Source organism: Alligator mississippiensis, chromosome 2 (assembly GCF_030867095.1).
Source record: "Alligator mississippiensis isolate rAllMis1 chromosome 2, rAllMis1, whole genome shotgun sequence".
Taxonomy (NCBI): Eukaryota; Metazoa; Chordata; order Crocodylia; family Alligatoridae; genus Alligator; species Alligator mississippiensis.
In genome coordinates this window covers 125,095,561-125,120,028 of record NC_081825.1, presented here as the reverse complement: position 1 = coordinate 125,120,028, position 24,468 = coordinate 125,095,561, and the positions used below count along the sequence as shown (strand labels likewise).

General features: G+C 38.6%; 1 protein-coding gene across 14 annotated transcripts in view; it reads right to left on the bottom strand.

Annotated features, from left to right (window-relative positions):
• Positions 1 to 24,468, bottom strand: part of CAMK2D (calcium/calmodulin dependent protein kinase II delta) — a 264,222-nt gene that overhangs the window by 58,011 nt on the left and 181,743 nt on the right. For 8 of the 14 annotated variants that reach the window (XM_019495050.2, XM_019495041.2, XM_014600774.3 and 5 more), the window contains exons 5-12: positions 21,565 to 21,630; positions 18,843 to 18,915; positions 11,773 to 11,875; positions 6,135 to 6,218; positions 5,277 to 5,371; positions 2,965 to 3,087; positions 1,652 to 1,735; positions 6 to 48 (exon numbers count right to left, since the gene is read on the bottom strand). In XM_019495050.2, coding sequence (XP_019350595.1) covers positions 6 to 48; positions 1,652 to 1,735; positions 2,965 to 3,087; positions 5,277 to 5,371; positions 6,135 to 6,218; positions 11,773 to 11,875; positions 18,843 to 18,915; positions 21,565 to 21,630 — 671 coding nt within the window. Of the gene's footprint in view, positions 1 to 5; positions 49 to 1,651; positions 1,736 to 2,964; positions 3,088 to 5,276; positions 5,372 to 6,134; positions 6,219 to 11,772; positions 11,876 to 17,804; positions 17,878 to 18,842; positions 18,916 to 21,564; positions 21,631 to 24,468 lie in introns of all 14 variants that reach the window. The other 6 variants (XM_059722099.1, XM_059722100.1, XM_019495063.2 and 3 more) reach the window with 1 other exon arrangement.

The window sequence follows — 24,468 nt, the reverse complement described above, 5'->3', positions numbered from 1 at the left end:
CATACCTGAAAAATTTCTGGTAGCCAGCATGGTTGTCAAAATGGCTCCCTGTAAAAACAGATATTGGCTTACATTAATGTTATTTCTGCATAGTTCTATGCGTGCTGGAACAAAAAGGAAATCTTTATAATTAGACATCATTTAATTACTGAGTTTCTCAGGAAGAATGAATTTTGTATGCATTATGTATAACAAATGCAGTACCTGTGAATGAAGAAATAAAAATACATAATATCCCAATCATTACTGAGCTGTTAGAATATAATAGTGCACAAATCCATGTATGCTCATGAGCATATAAAGCATCATCTGAGAATATGACACTGATTTTTACTTCATCTGCTTGAGATGAGTTTTGCCTACATACCAGAGAGAAAAGCAGTAGAGATAAGTGGCTGCAGGAAAGTGCAGAGGGCAGCCTGCAGGGAGACTGGATGTAGAGCAATAAGCTTGGTGATGAGGCCAATTAGAAACCCTTGCATTTGGCTGAGAAAACCAGAGATTATGTGACTGGAAGGTGTGGGCCTCTGGGCAATATAAGCCTGGCTCTTGGATTGGGGAGGGCAATTTGGCTCATCTCTGGAAGGGATAAGGAGCTCTGCAGGGGTCTTATGGAGAAAAGGAGTTTATGTCTTGAAGTTTATGTAGCCATGAGGCATGGAAGCACCTGAAGGGGAATACAGGGGCCACTGTGAATGCCTGAAGAAGGCACACTGTGTATGATTAGCTTGCTTAGAGCCCAGAGACAGACTGCCAGGATGGTGGGGAGGCAGGGGAGCTAGAGAGAGAAAGCAAGCTCCAGAGAAGGGCAACCAGCTGGGGGCACTAGAGAGAAAACTCAAGAGATGTGCAGCCAGTTAGGGGTGCAGGGAAGAGAGTATGCCCCATTTAAAAGGCAAGCTGGCTGAGACCGAGTGAGAGACACCCAGCTCAGGGGATTGAGTTGAAAAATTGGACCAGACCAAGGCAGCCTGATGATGAGCAGGGGAAAATGAAGCATCCTAAAGCTTCTGTTGTTATTCTGAGGGCAACCTTCCAAATTCGTATTTATTTTTCCAACAAAGTGTGACAGGCAGTGTAAGGCAGTACCCTGGGAAGACTGGGTTAATAACAGGATTAGTGTAGTCACTATGAGACACCACAGTCACCTTTAGAGGTGGGTCCCATTGCAGACTAACGGTAGTGGCGGCGGAGGGTCAGGAGGACTACTTTGATCAAGGCAGAAATACCTGTAACTTTTTTAATGAAGCACTACCACTGCTATCATCCTTAATTCCCAGCAGTTAATAAGTAATATTTATACAAAATGTGCCTCAGCTTGAGCATATAGATTTCTTAAAAGCTAACATTTTGCAATGCAGTAAAAATGCTCTTGGGAATGCATGTGTACATGCAGTCCAACTTCATACAATTTATTGTGCACTGTGGCACAGTTCCATGTATTGATGTACTGTTTCCCACAACATATTTATTAAATATCTAAACTCCTGACGTTTGTTTAAACAGTGTCACTTTGAAGAATTCACAGGATATACACTATAAAACCCTTCAAGGAAAGTTTATCCTGTGTAGGGAGTACATGACAACCTAGCCTTTGATCTTTCAAAAATTACTTGTTACTAAAATACATCTGCAGTTTTTTCCCCCTTACCTTTAATTTTCTTCTTGCGTTGAATTTCTTCAAGCAATCTACAGTCTCCTGTCTGTGCATCATTGAGGCAACAGTAGAACGTTGCTGAGGGAGAAGAAGAGAACAGAATTTTCAGTATATATAATCATTTATACAGCACTGTATTTATTATATGTATTTATGGACCAAATTCATAGGTTTCAGGTTCCTATCTTACTATGGTATTCATTTACATGGGATGGGGTTGCTGTCCAGCCAGGTGGTGTGTGGGGTTTGGGGCCCAGGGCTGCAATGTGTGGTTGCAGGGCCCCGGTGGGGAGTGGGATGGGACCATGGGGACTCATCCACAGGGCAGAGTGGGGTGGGGCTAGCTTCCTGCCACTGCACGCACTCCCAGGGGGTAGGGCAGACACATGCCCCCCAGATCTGTGTGTGTGGTGGGGGGGTAGGCATAGGCTGCCATGGATTACTATGTGCCTGGGAACACTGCCAAAACTTTACATGCATGCAGAACACTATGCCAGTGCAATCTGGTGAAGAATGGAACCCATGTTAAAATGCAACTCAACTCAGTGAGGTTTTGACCTGAGTGAAAACAAAGGCTTCGGGATTTTGACCACATGTAAACATAAAAAAGCCCAACAAAATTCAATACAGTATTTTCATTTTGAGTTATACTATCCTATAAAATGGTATTAAAAAACTTAATTTTATTTAACCTTAGCAGTATTGTGCAAGACACAGGACGAAAGAGGAATGAATAAAGGGCTTGGAACCAAAGAAATATCTGACTGTCTCTATCTGAGTTACCTGCATAGCAGTTTTAAGGCAAATCTCTCAACTTCTTTATGAGTTTCAGTATCAGCAAAATTGGGTTAGTAACATTTACTTATCTGACTGGGGCATGTTGATGATTATTTATTCTGAGGATGTAAACATAACTGAAAATTATTGTTGTTACTGCTCCATACCCTATCCCTAAGACACTTGCACAAAAAAAGATGACTTAAAGGTCCTGATCCTGCAGTCTACTTTACATAGTGGACTCCTGCCAGAACAGAGAGACCTAGTGAAGTCAATGCAGGTCTGTTTGTATTAAGCAGTTCCTCTGGTTGGGGCCTCAGTAAGGATAACTATTTCCAGAGTTAGAAAACTGCAGACTGTCTGTATAATTACAGTTTTACTTCTTCTATTTAATTCCTTTCCAACCAAAGCACATTGCAAAAAGAAAATAATAATAATTAACCTTCTGGAGTTGTGCACTAGATTTTGAAGAAGGCTGTAAGCTAATCTGCATGTAATAGTGTTTTGTTGCTTAACTGAAAACTACTTACACAGATCCAAGGATGCTTCAGTGCCTCTGATGCTGTGATACGTTTGGCAGGGTTGATAGTGAGCATTTTGTTGATAAGGTCTTTGGCTTCTGGAGTCACTGTATCCCACTCTGGGGAGGGAAACTTAAGAAAATACATGCATATATAAATATGTGTGTACAACATTTATCAATATATAGGATACATACCTGACATGTAAGCCACATGAATGGATAGCATAACTTTACAGTTTAAGTAGACAAATGAAGCCTGATATAACTAGAAAAAAAAAACAAATAACTAGTTCTGTAAACAGTATACTATTCTTTTAACATTCTAATTTTTATTTCAGAAAGTTTTTCCACTGTCAGTGTTAGATTTTTTGTAGCCAGTCCTTTACAGAAATATCTCCCACTATATGATGGTAATTAACACCAACAGGAGGAAATGACAAACATAATGGAATAGGAAAGCCTAGCCAAAACAAATCAATACATATTCTGTGTTTATATAGCACCTAATACAGACCTGGTACTACTGATCTGGTAAAAGAGGTAAATGGCATTATTATATAGACTGTTTGTTGTCTTTTAATGTGAAATGGTGCATACATATTACATGTGTACACACGTATGTGTGCATATACATATGTGTGCATATATGTACAGTAATATATACAGTTAAAAGTTTATTAAACTGCTTAATCATGTACTTATGTCCATTCCTGTTCAGCAAAAAACTTAAGCATGCACTTAACTGTAAGCTCATACTCAAGTTCCAGTGAAATAGAATTTAAGTATGCTGTGAAATGTTTTAAAGAGTATGCATAAACTTAAGCATTTATCCTTGTATTGTTTCATTCTTAAGATGGGTAAATTTAGAGCTAATGAAAACTGTTGATAAATATACAAGAAACAGTACTCATTCAGAGACAGTTATCACAAGGCAATGGGATCAGTTTTATGGATGCATATTGCAAACTTTGTGCTTACTCAATCCTTGTTTCCTTAGCTGAAACCATAATTATCTGACATGAATTTGTTGCTGTATAGATACTTGTCCACAAAGAAACAGACTGAGATCATAACGTCTTCATTTCCACTAGAAGTCAACCAGCTGACAATCATTTTCAGTCATTTCCAGGCAGGGCTGGATTCAAATGAGTGATTTAAAAAAAAGCCTGTATATGCCATAGTAATTTCAACAGTAATAATTTTGATCCTTTTAATAATAATTTGACCCATTCAATCCTTAAATAGCTCAGTCTTTGAGCTTCAGTCAGTTAGTACTGAGTAGTCAGTACTGAGCCCACTAAGCTTACAATAAAAGTGCTTTTGCAACATCTATAATGTCTCCAAACCTACTGGGCCAATCCTTCAAATGTTCACCAATTGTAGGCTGACCATATGGAAATCCTGGAAATCCAGGACATCACCCAGGAAATCCAGGATGCTGTCCCCCATCCCCCACCCTCTCCCAAGTCAGCAAGGTCAGGGCTGCCAACAGCCACCGGGGTCTGGCCTCTGAAATCCAGGAATGTCCCAGACATCTGGTCACCCTACAGAATGGCAACACTGCTTATTACTGGGAGGTATCCAACACAAGCTGGGACTGCTCCTTCCATCTGTGTTTGCAGAATGGGGCCTGTAGGCATCTCTGGGCACCTGAAGATTTTATAAAAGACAATTGGCAAGAAATTGTCATTTGGTTTGTTGGCAATGATAAGCCACCCTGAAGAATGTAAACTTTTGTCAATTTAAAAATATTACTGAAGATACCAAAATGTGAACAGAGTCAACATGAAAAAGTAGCCATCATTCTGAAAGGACTTTGTATTCAACTAACTGCCAGAGTCATAGATTTTGAGCCGTAAATCAATTTGATAAAATTACTCTAGGCTGTACCAGTATCTGTAAGGCTAATATTACACTTAAATGTTCCATTACACATATACAAATTTGTACATGAATCAACAGCAAGTACAATGTAACTGAAGTGCAAAATCAATAAAAACAAACAGTAGAACAGGGAAACACTGAGCTTTCTTAATATTATTCCAACCCCACCCAAACAAGCCCTGTTGTAAAACAGGCATTAGCAATATACTGCATGGAGGTATATTATCTGAACACAAGCACTGCGTGAACACAACAAAATACTGCCCAAATGGTATTTATAGGTGCAAAAACAGTGGATCATGAAGCTGATTGATAGTAGAAGCATTGGGAACCTAATTCTTTCTTAGTTTTAAGTCTCTTCTTACTTTAGCAAACTCCTACTGAAAGCTGTAACTATAAGCAGTTCTGAGAGCAAATGGGCAATGGGATACATACGTCATATGCACCAGCTTTGATCTGCTGGTACAGTCTATGCTGGTCTTCATCCCAGAAAGGAGGATATCCCACCAGGAGAATATAGAGAATGACACCTGCAGAAAGTCGAGATCAGCATTAATTGAGCCATTTCTATAAACTAGCTCCAGGTATATGAACCCAAGCTATAACTTTAAGGCACTACAAAACAAATGACCCAATAGTAAAATCCCTGCTTTTGGGGAAATAAACACTGTAAACAAAGTTCTTGGGTGAAGAAGAGACAGAGTTCATCAGATGGCCATCTCTGAACAGAATTTAGGGGAGTTGTGTAACAGGAAATGGTGGCTGGAAAGTTCTTGTTAACTAGATATGTAGATTTACACTCTTCAGTAAATCACCATATATAAATAAATGTTATAATAGCTCATCAAGGCTGCGTGTAAGCAATTTTTCTTAGTATTTCTTACATTTACAACCATTGATGCATTCTTGCCTACAGCAGCACCTGCAGCCAGAGAAAGGTCAGATAACATGGTAGTTAAAATCATTATCAGTTTTCAGACTGATAATGAAACATGATTAAGACCCAACTTGAAGTATGAATTATAGCATTTTCAACTATATTTGTATTTGTGCTTCAGGTGTGTTCCCTGACACAGTAATGCAAATCGTGCAAGAACACTGTAACATTCAAATAATAAACAACTATTGAAAAGATTAATGTGGAAGCAGATGACATTATTGAATTAATACTGAAATACATTAAATAGAGGATTGTATTGAACATTTGATAAAATGCAGTTAGGAATCTCTCTCTCAGTTCCACAAGGTGTTTTAAAATTAAGCTAAAAACAGTTCTTCAAAGTAGTTCCTTACCACATGCCCACATATCTACTGGTTTCCCATAGGGATCTTTTCGTAACACCTCTGGTGAAAGATAGCCTGGTGTACCAGCAAAACCTACAGCAAATGAAGATGAACAAGTTAGCCACTTAGTTGTGACAATAGCTGCATTCTTAATAATTGTACATAGAATATAATAATACATTTTTTTCTTAAGTTACTTTCCCTACCACCACCTTTTAGACTGTGTGTGCACTGGATATTTTCCTTTTAAGCCTCAGTTCACCAGGTAGCAGTGACAAAGACAGTGCTACTACAGACAGGGCATCATAATTTTTATCATTATGTCTGTTATAGAAGAGATGATAGTAAAAAATGCTATTGGCCACCTGGCTATTCCAGCAGTCCAACTTTTGTTCCTCCTGGTAGAGCTGTACTCATGACATCACATCAGTGGGATGCTTCCTAAATACTGTAAATCTGGATTATCCAATGTAAGAGAATCATAAAAGGTTACAGAGAAGAAAAACTTACCAAACCATCTGGTCTATCTTCATGAAAATGCAGGATAATTCTTGACAGTACTTTTTATCTATTCTATCAAGGCTAGCCCATAAGGCATTTTGTTACCTCTCCTACCCACTCTCAAAACATGAGACAGAGAGAAATGTGCACTGAATTAAATGAACATTTTTGCTGGCTGTTCACTATTATCAACATCAAGAGCATCATAAATTAACCCCAAGCAATAAAAATGATGTCTGTAGTGCTCACTTAGGAATTACAAGTCATTTCTCATAGATCCTTTGATCCATCCATACATCTATCTTTGGAACATTTAAATGACATGCAAACAGATTTGTAAGGAATATAATCAAACATATACTTTTAAATGGCATTCCAGTAATATTGTTCAGACCAGAGTAGAGAAGAAAGCTACAGGCTCATGATTTTAAAGTGCAGATGAAGGTAAAACGCATGGATAAAACGCAGCTGGATTCAATGGATAAAAACGCAGCTGGATTCCAAGGAAAGGTTGATCAATATATAATCCACACCTAGTTCCAGGTTTAGAAAAAAAAGTGTAAGGAAATATCTATTATGAACTATTTTGTAATTCACTGCCCTCCTTCAGAGCAGAAGTCTAATTCCCATCAGACCACCAGCAGTTGCAGTTGCTGAGAGAAGACATCAAATCAGGCTGTGACCTCCTTTCAACCAGTGCCACTCATTTTTCTGACTGTGTTTTTCAGATAGCCCTCTTTTGCTGTAGGAGACATTGTAGCAGCTTTCCATCATGGCACCCATGCTCCCTAATGTTTTCAGCACCGGGTTTCAGTGAAAAAGTGAAATCTGACTTAGACTCCAGTGAATCTGGCCTATGAAGGCTGCATATTTTTTCTCATTTTCTAAATACTGCACAATGCTGTTTTCTCTCAGAAGAAAACAGGCATGAAAGATGACACCAAATGTAATCATCTGGCCCTTTTCCTTGGAATACTATAAGCATAAAGGAAAAATAAAAGCAGTAAAAGAGATAAGTAACTTCAGACTTGTTCAAAACACAACTGTACAAGAATAGTAAGTACTTGTTTTGTGGTATTTATACTTGTAAGATTGGAAAATGCTTGAAGACTAGCATATGTACTTGGTGACTATTTCATGAAGGGCCATGTCTCCCATCTCAAATGTGCCACAACCCACAAGTCACATTATACAAACATTACAAGAGTAAACATATATGTTACTGAAAAGATAAGCAATTGAACCTATGAAGACTATTTAATTTGATAATGTATAAGCCTACAACTTCATTAGCTGAAGGATGAGGTTTCCTTTTCCTGAACTTTTTTTGGAATTGAAGAGGAGGGGAACTTACTGTAATGGTTTTGGCACTGCCCAGAATATTTTTTTGAAGGGTAAAGGAAGATGTGAACTGTGGTACAGAGTATTATCAGAAGGAAAACATACATTTCTTAGTTTCCTTAGTTTATAAAGCTTCTACAGAGCTTTAGATAGAAACAATATTTACTGCTTTTTCTATTAAGTAAGCAATGGAATATTATTTTGTCCATTTTCAGGAGGGTTCCTCTGGCTTTCAGACTAAAGACAGATCCATCCATACTTCTATGCAACATCTGGAAATAAATGTCATGGTTGAAAAATGAAACCGCTTGACTGGCTGCCCTAGCTATTGCATGGTACCTAGAGCAAGAACTCTGCATGGCTCTGAAGACACCAAAAATCTCTCCTGAATAATCCATATGCTTTCAACTTAGCTTTATATTTTATTGATATTTCAAAAAGCAAATAGAGACAAAGATTAAACAGTCCACAATCTTGATTTTTCATAATGACAGCTAACGTGTAGTGAAATTGTTAACTTGTTATTAAGCAGGACATTATATATTTGGTCAGAGCTACTGCGTGCAATACTAAACCCAATCTTCAACTCGATGGATAGATGAGTGTGGGTGTATACATTCCTTTAAGCTACTGCTGATAGCAGTTATTTTAATGAAACAAAATGGATTTGTTTACATGGATGGAATTTGTTGCCTGATGTCTAGAAAGGGCCATACAAGTAGTTTATTATTATTTCTGTATCTATTACGATAGTGTCCACAGGTGCCAGTCAGGTTCACTGAGTTAGGTGATGCATAGACAAATAAGAGGATATGCTTTTTACTGTTACTAGCTTATAATCTAAGATTCCTCTTCTGCAAACTACCAACTTCCTCATATTTATTATAAGTAATTATAATAATAACTTATTATTTGAATAATCTACCATCTTTATGGGCTCCAAGTTAGGCTTGTGGGCCTGTGGGACTAGTTCTACTAACTTCAATGGGACAACCCATATAAGCAGCTGCATAACTTTATTCAGGTTGTAAATTAGGACTGTTCCTAGTTTAGAGCAAAATCAAACTAAAACTCAGCCCAGCTCTCAGTGAGTTAATTGGAGTTTTTCCATGGATGGCAAATGGGATAATGAGTCACCTGCTTCAGTGAGTAGGCAGAGTCTAATACTTTTCGCTGTAGAATAAACACCTGCTAACAGGGTGGAGTGTTTTGGACAAAGACTACCACACTTCTCAGCAGTAGCTAAGGAGAAATAAAGGTCATTTGCTTTACAAAACGTGCAAAACAGGAAAGTATCCTTCATTCTCCAAACACAACATGAACTCTGGGCCAGATTTTCTGCTGGCATCAATCCACTGACCGCAGTGACAAGGAGGCGGTTCTCACTCTACCTTGCAGGACAATATAGAACATCAAAACCCAGAATGGGTCACAGCTTTTATTAGAATTTAAGAAAACTGTGAGTTTCTAAATTCTGGGAAACCCACTGGCAAAAAAGCTCTACTGGAAGAAAGAGAGAAAAAGAGTTCAACAGTCTGTACAGGCAGGGTATGTGCGATCAAGTTCTCCCTTGTAAACCTATGATCAGGCCTCATAATTAGAAAGGAAGGAAAATTAAGAGATCCAAAACAGGCACAATCCAACAGAGAAAAATAAAGGGCTTGTTATAATATAGTACTTTTCTCAGCCCCCCTGTGATGGCTGAAATGTCAAATATTTAGAATTTTAGTGCTTATTGCTTATCATTCAATATAGTCAGTGTAAGTGTAGCTAACTAGCATGCTAGAAAGCAAAATCATGCTCTCATGGCCTAGCAGGGGAGCAGCTCAGTAACAAGGCAGGTCTCACATTCCAGGGAGAGAGATTTTTTCTTTTTTTGTGTGGGGGAGAGAAGAGTGTTTAACAAGACTTGAGAAGAGAAGCAGTCCGATCTCGCATGCATTCTGCACAGCTCCAGAAATTAACTTCTGGTACCTGAAAGTCCAAATTAGGGATAGAAAGATTCCAACTACATGATTACATCTTACCAGACGCCTGGTACCTCTATTGGCTGGACAAGGTATGTCAGACTGGACCACCAATGAATGGACCCAGATAGGTACACAATGGATGGACTAAAGGTATAAGACTTGAGGGGAACAAAGAAAGGGTATGTTCATCATTTGGCAACTTCCTTCAGATGAGACCACTGCAAACTCAAGCAAGAGACCTGAATAAGAGGACTGCATGCTGGCCAGCTGTCTGTTTTCCTGTGTGTATCCCTGGGGCACAGTGTATAGTAAAAGACTTTGCTTGCTTGCTAACTGTCATATGCTGCTACTGCGTATCAATAAAGGTCATCAACTTATTGACCGAATGCACTGTGATCACTGATCAGTCATTTTAGGGATGTTGCACACAACTGAGTATCAGCTGTTGATTCTTAAAATCAGGCCAATACCCTGCTAACAGCTAATAGCAAAGATTTTTTGAAAACGAGTCTTACTTATACAACCTTCCTTATAATTCAGCTGATGACTCCTACCAAAGGGATGGGAGTGGGGATTTGAACAGCTGTGAGAGGATCAGCCAGTGAGCTACAGGTTGAAGGTGTGAACTCTTTCCTTTTCTTTTTTAGAACCTCCCTGTCCACCCCTAATTTCAATTACTACCCTGCTCTTTATTTATAGATATGTGGTCAATTGTTATTGAGGGGTCAATTCTGTTCAAATTGCTTTCGTGCCAGAAGCCTTGCTCAGTTACCCCTTTGGTTTGATGTTGAATTGTGCAACAGTGCTCATCTTTGCCTAATATGTACAGCACCATGCTGAATTTTTTATATTACATCCTTCTGGAAGTTTACATATCAGCCCCTGATGAATTGCTTGTAGCACAGGATACTCATTTTAAAAGCATCACAGCTCTGTAAAATCAAATGCAGGATTTTATGAAGACCTGTGAGAGTTGTAAAATCCTGGGCACTCATTTGAAATCATTCTGTTTTTGAAATACCATCTAAAAAAATAATCCCAGGATTAAAACTCACTCTGGGTTTTTTTTTCCAGAGATATGCTTGCTCTGTTTTCCAAGTCTTTTGTCATCCATATACAACATCTGTATTTTGTACTATTTCTGAATGTGTCCTTTGGTGAATAATATTCAGTGGTAATATGTATATCCCCAGCATAACACTGTCACTTCCGGATGATCAAAATCTATTATATAAATCATTAGGATTTAAAACACTTGACTCGTTGATAAAGTTGCCAGTAGGCACAGACATGTACAAATTAGAATGTCTAACCCAATGTTTCTCAACTTTTTTGGACTCGAGGTATACCTCACTAGACTTCAAGGATTAGGGGTGGGGGATTGTCCAGGCAGGGACAAATCTAAATTTGGTTTATCTGTTCATTACCTCGCTTGTCTCCTTGCACCTGGGGCACTCTTCAAAGGATCTCATGGCACACTAGAGAGTCACTGGTTTAACCCATTACTGACACAAATCCCTTTTAGTTTTATTCTTATACTTTGACAGTAACCCCCCAATTTTGTTTAATTTTTAGAAAGAGCTTTCCAGCTGTAAGTGGCACCAGGTGGCTGCTACAAACATCTTGTACTATCTTTTTCTTTAGTTGTGCCTTATGCAGACAGGGATCTGTTTGAGTTAGAGGCACCTTACTCATATGTACTTTGCTATTTTAAATATCCTGCCTTTTCCCTTTTTATTAGAAATTTGCCATTGGAATGGTAACAACAGGATCTAATACGAGGGAAAAAAATATGTGATAAAATGTAGGAGGAAAATAGAAAAAGGTTTACTTACCAAACCAAGCTTGTTGTTCTCCTTGAACTTCTATAGCCAATCCAAAGTCTGCCAATTTTACTGCTGCTCCCTTGGATTTGCTAGCTAAAAGCAAGTTCTCAGGCTTTATTTAGGGAGAGAAAAAATTGAGATGAGAACACATGATAAGTAAAAACTATTTTAAAGATTTATATTTTCCCATTGAAGTTCCATTACAGGCAATGCTGCAAAATCCAAAAACTGCCTTTCTGCATGGAATAAAAGCATGTGTTTTTTCCTCCACAGTGCAAAACTCCTAGCATTTTATTTTAGTTTCTACAGGACCACTTGGCCTGTAGATGTCCTTCCTCATCCTGTGTGGCAACAGAACTAAGTCAGATGTTCAGACCTACTAGTGGATTTTAAATGACCTGAGTGGTCATGTAAATATATTACATTTGCCTATGTGACATGGAAAATTCAAAGTCTCTAACAGCTGACTTACAAAAATGAAGAAATAAATACTATGTTTGATTCTGGGTGTTATCTGTGTATGGAGTTTTTCAGGATCAGGTGTCAAATCCAGATTTTAAATAACTAAAATTGTAATGTGCTTACCATAATACCATAACAATAATAAGAGTAATAATTTCAGAGCATTTTTAACCAGAAAATGGTTTTGCACTGTGGTGTACACATTTGAGAGATCTCTTTTTGTTATAGAAATATGCACTACAATTGACATTTATAAGTAATCTGTACTGATCTTTACAAGTTAGTGGTTTTGTGTTTCAGAAAAAAGTTGCAAAAACTCCAAAACCGCTTAAAGAAGTTATACTGATTTGACCTGAATTAAAACATCACATGCAGTGTACACATTTAAAATAAGACCTAAGGTAATACCAGAGTTAAACATTCCTAATAGTGTATAATTAACCTTTCTCTGTACATCCTGTTAAATATACGTCTCAGACTGTATAACAAATGAATTTTTCGAAAGATAACTTTACTTCAGGAACCTTAATCTTTTTGTAATTTGCAGAATATTTTAGAATTCAACAAAAAATGCAAAAAAATGCTGGGATTCAACTGTGGGATGTAGTACCCTTTCCCTGCCAGCTATTTTCTTTTTTTCCCCCTTTGTTGCTATTACTTAGTGATTTTCAACTTTTTAGCCCCATGAGGTTGAAACGGTCCCATGAGTGGGGCCCCATGAATGGTGCAGAGCAGGTCTGCAGGCTGGATCGGACCCATGCCCCAGGAATGGGCTTGGATCCATGACTGGATCCTGGCTGCACCACCCCACCCTGGCCCCATGTGCTGGGATTGGGGCTACATGACCCTGTGCTGCCTCTACTGGGCCCTGGGGCCCTGTACCACCTCTGCCTGGCCCCATGTGCAAGGCCCAGGCTCCTGTGCCCTATGCTGTCTTCTACCTGGCCCCAAGTGCTGGGATCAGGCCCTGTGCTGCTCTGCATGCTAGAGCCGGTATGTAGGCTCCCCACAGTGTGTAGGCACCTCCAGAGACTCGTGAGGCACTCCGCAGTCCAGATGACAAGGTGCTAGACCTGGCCCATAGGCCGCGACCCTGATATAAGTTTTTTCCATCACATCACTTTTTTTTTCAAAGATGTAAGTACCACTCTATGTTTATGTAATTACAGCCTTGGTTTATTTATCTCAGTTACTTCTGTAGAAGTGGCCCTCAGTCATAGTTGTCACAAATGTAGGTTCATTACTATTTGTTTTAAACTGAGGATCCAATCCATAAGCACATACTTTATTTTAAACATGTTGGCAACCATGGCTTCCAATATACTATTCATGCGCTTAAGGTTAATCCTGTATATCAACACGCACCAAACTGGTGCCTTGGTAAACTTTCTAGACAAGGACTGTCTTTTAGTGTATGCCTGCGGAGTGCCCAGAAAAAAGAGTGCTAACTCCATTAAGACGTCCATGCTTTAGGGAGATGCTATTAATTAACAACAATTATAATATTAATGGAAATGCCTATGAATAGGCTCTCCTAAAATCTTGCTTAGAAGTGATTTTTTTCCTGTCTCACTGAACTCTTATTAATCATTACTCCTAAAACCTAGCTACCTCTTCACTAAAGGCTAATTATATATGAACAATTTTTAATTCCTTTGCTGTGAACATGCCTAGAAAAGTTTTGTTTAGAAATGTGTTTGCTTAAATTATTTTCCCTCTTACTGAACTAAAAAAACAGATCAAATGAACCTTCCTCGATTTCTCACCTTCAGTCTACAACCAAAAATTCTAAAATCAAATAGGAAAATTTCAGCTCTAAAGAACTTTTTTTCTGCAAGTTAGGAGGATGAAAAATAGGACATTTTCTGACAAATATTCTGCTTGTAACAAAAGCTAGCTTTAGTTCTTCAGTATCTCTCTTGTTTAGGTATTTTTCAAAGACACATTTAACTTTGAAAAGGGGTACAAGATAAGTCATTCTATCTATCATCCTTATATTACTGAAAATTAGCGGATTAATAAAACCTGATAAATGCAAGATTCTTCCTATCATCATTGGTGACAGTTTTTCCAAATAGAGATTAAGGTTTCTCAGAATAAAATTAAATCTTTACATTCTCTTAATTTTGAAATATCCACTTAACCACATTATCCCCAAAATTTACTAAAATAATTAAAAATATTTTCTTAATTTTGTCATGGTTTATTGATGCTGATATAAACAAGGACCCATCATACCTATTTCAATACATGGTCAAATACATTCCTAGAGGCTTTCAGATAGATAAGTTTACAGTAATTACTTCCAAGAATGCACTGCTTATGTAAACCACTTAAAGCAATGGATGATCTTATTTGTTTGTGACCTTCAGCAATCCAAACCCAGTGAAATGTCATCTGTTCTCAGTTGGCACAAAGAAATCCTAATTCGTCAAGCACATACCACTTCACAATATGTGATCCTATTCAAAATAGCATTTCAGTCTCCCCCCTCCATTAGAGCTCTTTAATCTCCCAATCAAATGGGATTAATGTACTCTAAGCAAATACCATTTTCATAAGATAATACATATGTTTCAATAAAAAAAAGCACATTTAGTCGTATTGCAAGGTCAACAGCCTTCTGGGCAGTGTTTTGTGGGACCAGGCATTTAAACAACATGCAGCTGTCAGTTCAGGATAATAAGAAACACAGTAGATAATCATCATGCATGAACGTTGAATGGCTGGAGAATATATGCATAACTGGAGAGGACTTGGGAGACTGTTTAACAGCATAGTCTTCTGAGTCACTGAAGAAATTAATAGTTTGGATCAGAAAGCAGCAACTTGCACTCAGGAAGACAGTTTGGCTGCAGTCATGCATGTAGAATGGCAGTAATGATTAATAAAGTTACTTGTAAATAAATTAACAGGGTTTATGAATGTCACTTCTAAAGGTCTTTATTCTTAAAGGTTAAGTGTGGTTTTTAATACATCTGGAGCATGATCGCAATTATTTTTTTTCACAATGAGAGGAGCATGGGGGCAGTAACCATTATGCTTTTGCCAGAGACAATGCTGCTGATTGCCAGTACCCATGTAGCTTACATCTTGAAATGCCTACAGGGAAAGGCACTATGAACTTTTGTTAAAGATATCATGAATAAGTATTTCTATTGGTTAGCTTAAAACTCTGATGGAGGTCACAGTGGCCCTTCATTTTTAGCTACTAACTTGCATTCAGAAGCTTAAAAGAAAGGTATGCTTTCCTAAAAGGAAGTCAGGTCTTCTCCTTCAAATATAAAATACAAGCAGGCATTTCACAAAGCAGAATGCAGATGGGGTTTGCTGAAAAGATGCTGCCAAACTCAGAAAATCTTGAGAATCTGTGCAAAGCCATGACGGACTCCTATAGTTTCCTTTCTGGCTTCCTTGCTGGAGCTTTTCCAGAGCTTCCCTGCGTGGAGAGTTTTGTAAATAATTTAACATAAACTTCAGAATATATTCACTTTCCTTTACCACTTCTACAGGGAAAGAAGATGAACATTTTTCAGCTTTCCAAAGTTTTCATTTTGAAAACAAAATGGTTTTGAAATTAACTTGGCAGGAACAAATTCTCTCCTCTGCTTCCAATTAATTCTGGGTTTGCCAAGGTAAGAAATCCACACATGGGTTGGAGTGTAGAGAACAGCTGGGTTTCATAAGAGAACATTCTTTTTCAGGCTTCTCTGAAGAAAAATATACTTTTTAATTGATGGTACCAGAAACCATTCCTTAACTTCTCAATTTGTATGGCTACGCTCCAGTGTCTTTATCGCTTCTAATGCTAGAAGTATAGTAACAGTGTAGTAACAGACAGAACAGGCATCTTAAAAGCACCTGGGCAAATTTCACCACCTTTCATTTAACATTTTTCTTTTATGTTATCCAGATGTTGAGCAGGATTTGTGGTTTAAACAGAGACTTAGCATTGTAATGTTTTCTAAAAGCAATATAAACAGGGTAACTTCAGAAAAGCTTAGCTGTGCTTATGGATTTCATCACAATCCCTGGATTTTCAGACTCCTGTTTTCCTGGATTACAACCCCTTGGACTCATCTCATACAAAGCCGAGCAAACTTAAACACACACTTCCTCCACTCCTGATTACAAGGGAAGAGAGTCATAGCAAGCAGAGAACCACCAGAAGCCACCTTTTATTTTCCTTCTGAAAGGGAATTCTCTTTTCAGACAGCATACATTTCTATCTGCCTTTGATGTAAAGAAAGTTAATTTATATATATATTTGAGATCATGAAGACTGAGTTATGTCTGAATTTAGATCGTCTCATTATAAATAGGGTGAGAAGGATTCTCTTTCTGCTTTGAGAGACTATCCAGTTTGTGTCTGTGCTTTCTGGGTCAGAAAGTGGAGAGAGCATCTCACTTCCTTAGTTGAATCTTGAAACTTGCTTTAGAAGTGAGAGGAATGTTATACGTACTCCAGTCATTTGGAAGGCTGTTTGAATGAGAAAGGGGTTATATTTCTCACAGCAAAGGAAGTTCCAACCCCAAGCTTCTATTCAGTACTAGTACTATCCTGGAAAACTTGGTTCTTTAGGATCATTATGGACAGACAATGGTAGATATTTCAGGTTAAAACAAAGGTATTACATGGTTCAACCACCTGAATGGAAAGTGTAAAACAGGTCTTGGAAAAAGCAGTCACAAGGAGGGTGATATTTTACTATTAGGACATATGGCTTGTTTGTTTTTTTGCAGGCTTCATTGGCAGGTCTCTCTCAAATGGCTTGATATTCATAGTCCTGTAAATTGCATGATCCCTCCAGGCAGCTCTGGGATGGTAGACTGGAATACTGTTTGTATAACAATGCAGACACCAAACACTTGAAAAATAGCTTTTCCCTTTTCTGAAACTTTTCCTTTCCTTTGTGAGAAGGTATTTAGCAGCATTTGCAGCCTTTTTAGAATATGACAGGGCCATGCTAAGTGCTTCTGCTACAGCCTTGAACTGACAACCTCTAGTTTGCGAACCACATGCCCTGGTGCCTGTACCACCCCACGGGTCACTCTGAAGCTAACAGATTGAGAGATGGCATAAGGCTGAATGCCGTGAAAATTATAAATATCAACATGGTGATCAAGGGATGACAGAAAAACAGTAAGAGCTCTTGGAGGACCTTGTAACAGACAGCTCGCTTGTCTGTCTTCAGGCTTTGGAGATGCATTGTAAATCATCATACCTTGTGTGCGTATATCTATAAGGATCAACAGATAGATGATTGTATAAACCATGATGACTGCTTAGCAGGCTTCCTTCAGAGGATTTCAGAGATTTGCTCCTTTTATAAGAGATGTGATCTTTATGCTGCTGAATGAGGAAAAGGAAAGCACCTACAGTGCTTAAAGTTGGCTATTTTATGTCTTTAATTGAAATTCTAGCAAAAATAGTGATGATCCATTAAATGAAGGTGGATTCTTTGGCAAAGTAAGGTGTTTTGGTCAAGTCTAATCTGCTCCTTCTGCCTTTACATGCACAACTGCAGCTGAACAGTAATTAGGAGCTGTGTGGTATCTACTCCAGCAGCATTACTCACCTTCAGGTCCCGATGGACTACGCCCATCTGATGGCAGTGTAGCACAGCCTCCAGGATCTGCTGAATGCAATGACTGCATGCAAACACCAGGGGGCGTGTGTTAGTTCCAAGCTTACACTCACTGTCTGTATACCCTCAGAGAGACTGGGTTAAAATGCAAAACTAGCAAACAACTGAGGATGTACACAATATACAACCTCCAGAAATGTACACACATCACTTGCATCGAGCAGCTACTATCTCAGAAGCAGCAGGATTCTATTATGTGAAGGTTTTGCCTTATTTTAACCTGCTTTGCTCTGCAAAGGGAGGGTAGCGGTCAACACAGACTCCGCTTGATTCCATGCAGAAGGCCCGGTCAAGAGATGCCGCTACTGCGAGGATCAGAACATTTAAAAATACAATGGAATATGGATACTGACAAATGTTCCGATAAAATCATCTTACAAGATTATGCTCAATATTTAACAGCGTTTGTTTGTTTTCCTGCCTTATTGAGAGTTGTCTGCTGCTTTAGCAATCACAGCAGTAAAATCATTGTAAAGTAATGTATTTTAGATAAATTATTAACTTCTCATGGTTTAATTTAGCTGGTAATTATTATCTCCTGCCTGAGGGTTTGTCAGACTCTAATGCAGCAATGTGTGACCAGTTGTTCTGCTACTGCAACCCACGGTCTCAGAACAGAAGTGGTGTTTAAATCTACAAGCTGACATACATTACAGCGAAAGTGTACCTGCAGGTACGGAAATGAATGTTGAATGAAATCTGTTAGCAGGATGTCATACATGTTTTAGTGTGGGATAAACCCAACACATTTGAAGGATACAGTCTTTTTGCAACTCTTTCCCCTTTTGCCATGATGTATGTTAGGCCTGCAGACTGGCAGACTGGAAAGACGCATCATGCATTATTTCTTCGCTTAGTCGTTCTGAGGGTGAGGCGGATAGGCAAGGGAACATCTCAGCCATCCCACCCTCGGCCCTTACCCAGAAAAAAATAAAATTCTTATCCAATTTATGGGCACCAGATACTGACCTTCAGGTCTCTGTGAACTATGCCATTTAGATGACAATGATTAACACTTTCTAGAATCTGCTGTATACAATGACTGCAAAGATACAAGGGCAGAATGGAAGGGAGAACATTTTAAAGGCACATAATCACATTAAATACAAAATAAATCAAAACTTAAAAAAATTATAAGGAACAAAACCAGTTTTACATTTCCTGACAAATTTTAATTGTACATTGAAATGGAACAAAACAATGCTGAATATAAAGATATCTCCAGCTCCAACACAAACTTAAAAAAAAAAGAAAAAAAGAAAAACAAAAAAAGACACTTAACATATAATGTATGATGTCACCGGACAGAACAGCTTGTGTTAGGTCTTCATTGAGCGCTATGGGGATCTTTAAAACATATGTCAAATATTAACCAAAATCAATAGTAAAAAAAAATGAGTGGGCAGGATAATATTTAGTAGATTTTGACTACTTTTTGAGAAGTGTTATAGTTTTACAAAACTATACATGTTATCATTGGAAGTCCAGAATTAACACAAGTTCTGAAACAAGATGAGGGTCAGAAACAGACTGGTAGGGATGAAAAGTAAAAGTAACGAGTAAAAACAAAAATTAAGAATAAGCAAATTTGAGCCATTTTGAATTTAATGGTTTCTTATATACAGTATCAATGGGAAAATAAATTTAAATTATTCAATCAGGAGCTATAAACCTTCATTTAAAATAGCAATGTCAAACAATAGCCTGGGTTGGTGTCACATGTGAAACAGAAAGGAGAATTAAAAACCGGAGACAAAAATTTTTACTTTTATTCTGGTGCTTAAAATGTAAAATTAGTAGCCTGTTTTTACGTGCCCATGTTTAACTTTTTTTTTTAACCAATGTACAGTGCCAGCTGAACTCTGACCACTGTTCCAGTTAACGAGAAGGGCTTCGGTTTTTCCTTGACATTGAATCAGAAGTCTTGGACTTAGACATTCATGTACTTGATATTGCTCATCTGGAAGATTTTAGCCATGAAATTCAAAAAGGATGGTCATAAAAATCAGTAAGTAGAGCCCAATTCTGAAAACACTTTCACATGTGAATAGTCCCTAACTCACTGACTCCCACCGCTTGTGTGAAGAAGGGTTTTCAGGAACAAGAACTATTTTATATTATAGAATATGCATTTATAAAAGGCCATCAACCATTTCTAAAGGGACACATAAACAATTACAAACTATATATACACCCACATCCACACATACTCACACACACATGCACACACAGATATAGATATATATATGTGTGTATATATACATGCATGATACATTTAGATATATTTCACTTTATTTATACAGTATATATTTCATATGAATATGAAACCCTTCCCATCATGTAATAGCTTTTAACAGAAACATCATGTTATTTTTTTTTAATAATATTTTTAAATATAATCACTGGTCTTTGGCATCAACAATACAACCTGTAACTGTCTCCATAGAATTAGATATGTAAAAATTGTTCAATTATATTTTCAGCCCCCCATAGTTGTTAATCCAGATTTCTCTCCTGCAGCATGTTATGTCCAGCATAGTTTTAAATGCTCTAATGAATAAGGTTTCCACCGTTTCCCTTGGGAACTTATTTCTCAATCTAATCAATTAAAATATCAGGAAGCTTTTTAATATTCAGCTTAAATTCTCGTTGCTCACCATTTTCCCATTATACCATTCGTTATATACACTTGGGATACCCGTAATATTTTCCTGCCGTCTGCTAAATGCAATTTAAATGAAAGGAGTGTTGTGCTGTTATTTAAAAAACTTCTCACATTTGTTTTACATGAAATTCCTAAGTTCTTAATAATAATAATAAAATAGTCTTCCCACTACAAAAGACTGACTAAATATTGTATTACAATATGGCACCTATGTACCATGTGTATTAGGAATAAATAGATGAAAAATATCATGTCAGATTTATTTTAAAATAAATTTCCCCACAACTTTTAGCAATGGGACAAATGTTAAGAAGGGCATTCAGGAAAGCTACAGACTAGAATTGTTTGCAGATGTGTAACATCATGACGGTCAAAGTGTTCTGAAGTGGGTAACAGGACCTATATGCCTATACCCCAGTAAAACAACGGTAAGCTTCGACTTCTTTTTATTCCAATAAGCATTTACAATGAATAGGTAAAGATCCCAACTTTGCACAGATAGAGAGACTAGTTACTACAGTTTGCTAATGAAAAGCAATATAATATTTTAAATATTTTTTTTTAGGAAGGGAAAGATTTTGGAATCAGAACAGCAGTATTATTTAGTACATACTGCATTAGCAAACAGCTAACAAAGAACCTCACAATTTCCGTATGAGGTAGTATTTCCATTCAGCAGATGGGAAAACTGATTTACGTGGTTTTTGAGGACACAATGGGGTGCACCAAGAGATGAGAATTAGAGCAAAATCCTCAGCTCTGTGTGGGTTTTACCCTTAACTTACAAGGATTAGTATTTACATAAGGGCTGCCCCTTACCAGTCCTGAAGTCAAGTCATTAGACTGGACCTTTCCTCCAAGCCTAACTGAACCCAGGAGGAAACTGTAGCTGAGGGTTATATTTGTTCTGCTCTAACTGATGCCAAACACTGTGATAGGTTTAAACACAAGTAAATACACTAGTATAATCAATGGCAATGGTTTAAAATCTAATAATATTCAATATTCAGGGAAACAAGGACTTACCTGGCATCTGCTTCACTGTAATATTCTCTTGCGACTATGTCTTCAAACAGTTCCCCTCCAGTGACTCTGTTAAAACAATTTTTACTAGGGTCAAAAGAAAGCTAAAATGAAAAATATACTGCATTCACAAGCTCATCTAGTGAGGTTAAAGAGAAACAATGAGATGCTATTACACTAATGCAAGTAGGTTGGGCAGCGAGAGAGAATACTAGTACAGAATGTGAATCCAGATATTATATAGCACAACAGCAACCATGACTAGAATGCAGGTATCATTTGGTAGGCACTATTCAGGAATGATGGAAATAAGTGTTAAGATGGTAGGGAAGCATTATACAGAAATGACTGGCAAACTATACAGGAGTAAGAAGTAATAGCATGGATAGAATAGCAATGTTTTCAGTCCAAATTAGTTGGGGAAGTATTGTGAAAGAGGTTCTATTGGATTTAGGTTAAGAGCTGAGATTTATGGACCTGCTGGGCTGCATTTGTAAAAGGCAAAAGATCATATGATCCAAGAAAAAAAAACTGCTGGGAGTTGTGTCCAAGATGAAGATCAGAGATAAATGCTACTAATAATTGTAGGGCCCAGTTATTTATGGATGTGATTGTCAACAGATTTCACCAAATAGCACAGAAGTAACAACATGTGATGCTAGACCTGGCTTTGAAAAGTAGTGAGGAGGAATGAATAGGAGAAGAACTGGTCATGGAAAATAGCCATGAACCCGAAATCACAAGTTGATTCTGTTTCACTTAGAAGGTGAAACAAAAACAAGCAAGTTAGTTTAAACTGTCAGTTTCAAAAGAGCAGGTTGAGAAATTAAGGCCAACTGCGGCCAGGGGTCCACCACCATCCGCTGGCTGGGAAATTGGCTCCGTGGTCGAACCCAGAAGGTGGTGGTTGACAGAAGTCAATTGTCGTGGTGCCCTGTGACCAGGGGGTCGCACAAGGCTCTGTCCTTGGACCTATATTGTTCAACCTCTTCATTAAATGATGTGGACATTGGAGTCAGAAGCAGACTGGCCAAGTTCGCCTATGATACCAAACTTTGGGGTAAAGCATCCACATGTTAGGACAGGGGGTAATCCAGGCTGACCTTGACAGTTTCAGGAAATGGGTGGACGAGGACCTGATGGTGTTTAACACCAAAAAATGCAAGGTTCTCCACCCTGGGAGGAAAAACCTGCAGCATGTTTATAGGCTCAATAGTGCTACGCTGACTAGCACTATAGATGAGAGGGACTTGGGGGTCAGGACTGACCACAAGATGAACATGAGCCTTTAATGTGATGCTGTGGCTAGTAAAGCAAGCAAAATGCTGGCTTGCATTCATAGATGCGTCTCAAGCAAATCCCAGGACGTCATTCTTCCATTGTACTTGGCCTGGGTGAGGCCGCAGCTGGAGTATTGCATCCAGTTTTGGGCTCCACAATTCAAAAAAGATGTGGAGAAGCTTGTGACAGTGCAGAGGAGAGCCATAAGCATGATCAGAGGTCAGGAAAACAGACCTTATGACAAGAGGCTGAGAGCTATGGGACTCTTCAGGCTAGAAAAGCGCAGTCTCAGAGGCGGTCTGATGGCCACCTATAAGTTTATAAGGGGTGTTCACCATGATCTGGGTTTGTTCACCAGAGCGCCCCAAGGGATGACAAGGTCGAACGATTATAAACTCCTGCAAGACTGTTTCAGGCTGGACATAAGGAAGATTTTCCTTATTGTCTGGGCCCCCAAGGTTTGGAATCGACTGCCACTGGAGGTGGTTCAAAGCACCTACTTGGAACGTCTTCAAGAAAAACCTGGATGTTTTTCTTGCTGGGATCCTATGACCCCAGCTGACTTCCTGCCCCTGGGGCAGGGGGCTGGACTCCATGATCTTCCAAAGGTCCCTTCCAGCCCTAATGTCTATGAAATCTATAAAATCTATGAAAATTAGAGTGAATTGGATTGAAGATTTTAGGGACTTTAATATAGATAAAGCTTTTAATTTCTTTAAGTCAGAGGTACAAAAACTGTTTGGAATTTGCATCCTGAGGAAAATGAAAGAGATTGGGAAAAGTACTAAAAAGCACCAAGTATTTTGATGACTCATCATCTCAAAAACGATATTATGAAGAAGCAGAGTACTTATAAGGAAGGACAAAGAATTGATCTGCAAGGAAAGCTACATCTTGAAAGTGAAAGTTGTGTTAGATACAGAAAAAGAATCTAATATGAAGAATAAATGTTTCTTCTCCTCCCAGTATCATAGCTGGGGTAGTTGCGGGGGGAGGGCACGAGGCAAGGGGACTCTGTTCCACCCCTCTAGAGCTCAGGCTGGGCAAGCCTGCAGCTCAGTGCTGCTCTCTTCTCATTCCCTCCTGCCTGACAGACTTGACCCTGCATGAAACTTTAACCCTCAAGGCAACAAAAGTTCCCTAAGATGCTCTAATGCAGAGAGCTTTAATACCCGATTTGATGAGGGTTAATTATTTGCACAATCAGCCATTTTAAAAGTGCTCTGCAGCCATGCATGTGTGTTAGGTCATGGCTGTAGAGCAATTTCAGGGGACAGATCATGAGAAAAATGTCACTTCTGTCTGCACCCAATGAGCATGGCCTATATAGATCAGTAAAACAAAACTGAGAAGGGATTTGACTGAACTGGCCTATACTCCATACTTAAGTCAGGTACTGCCCACCAGAAAGGGAGAACTATTTAAGCTAAAAGACACCATCAGTGGTGATGCGTAGGGACTGCACGGGGGTGCATGCGCAACCTGTGAGAGTTCTGGTGCACCCCCTCACAATAGTGTTCCCCGTTTAGGCAGTGGGCAGGGAGGGCAGGTGGGAGCGCTGGTACCCACCCTGACAGCACTGACTGGGGAGTGGGGGCACCAGGAGAAGTAGCACTGGCACTTCTG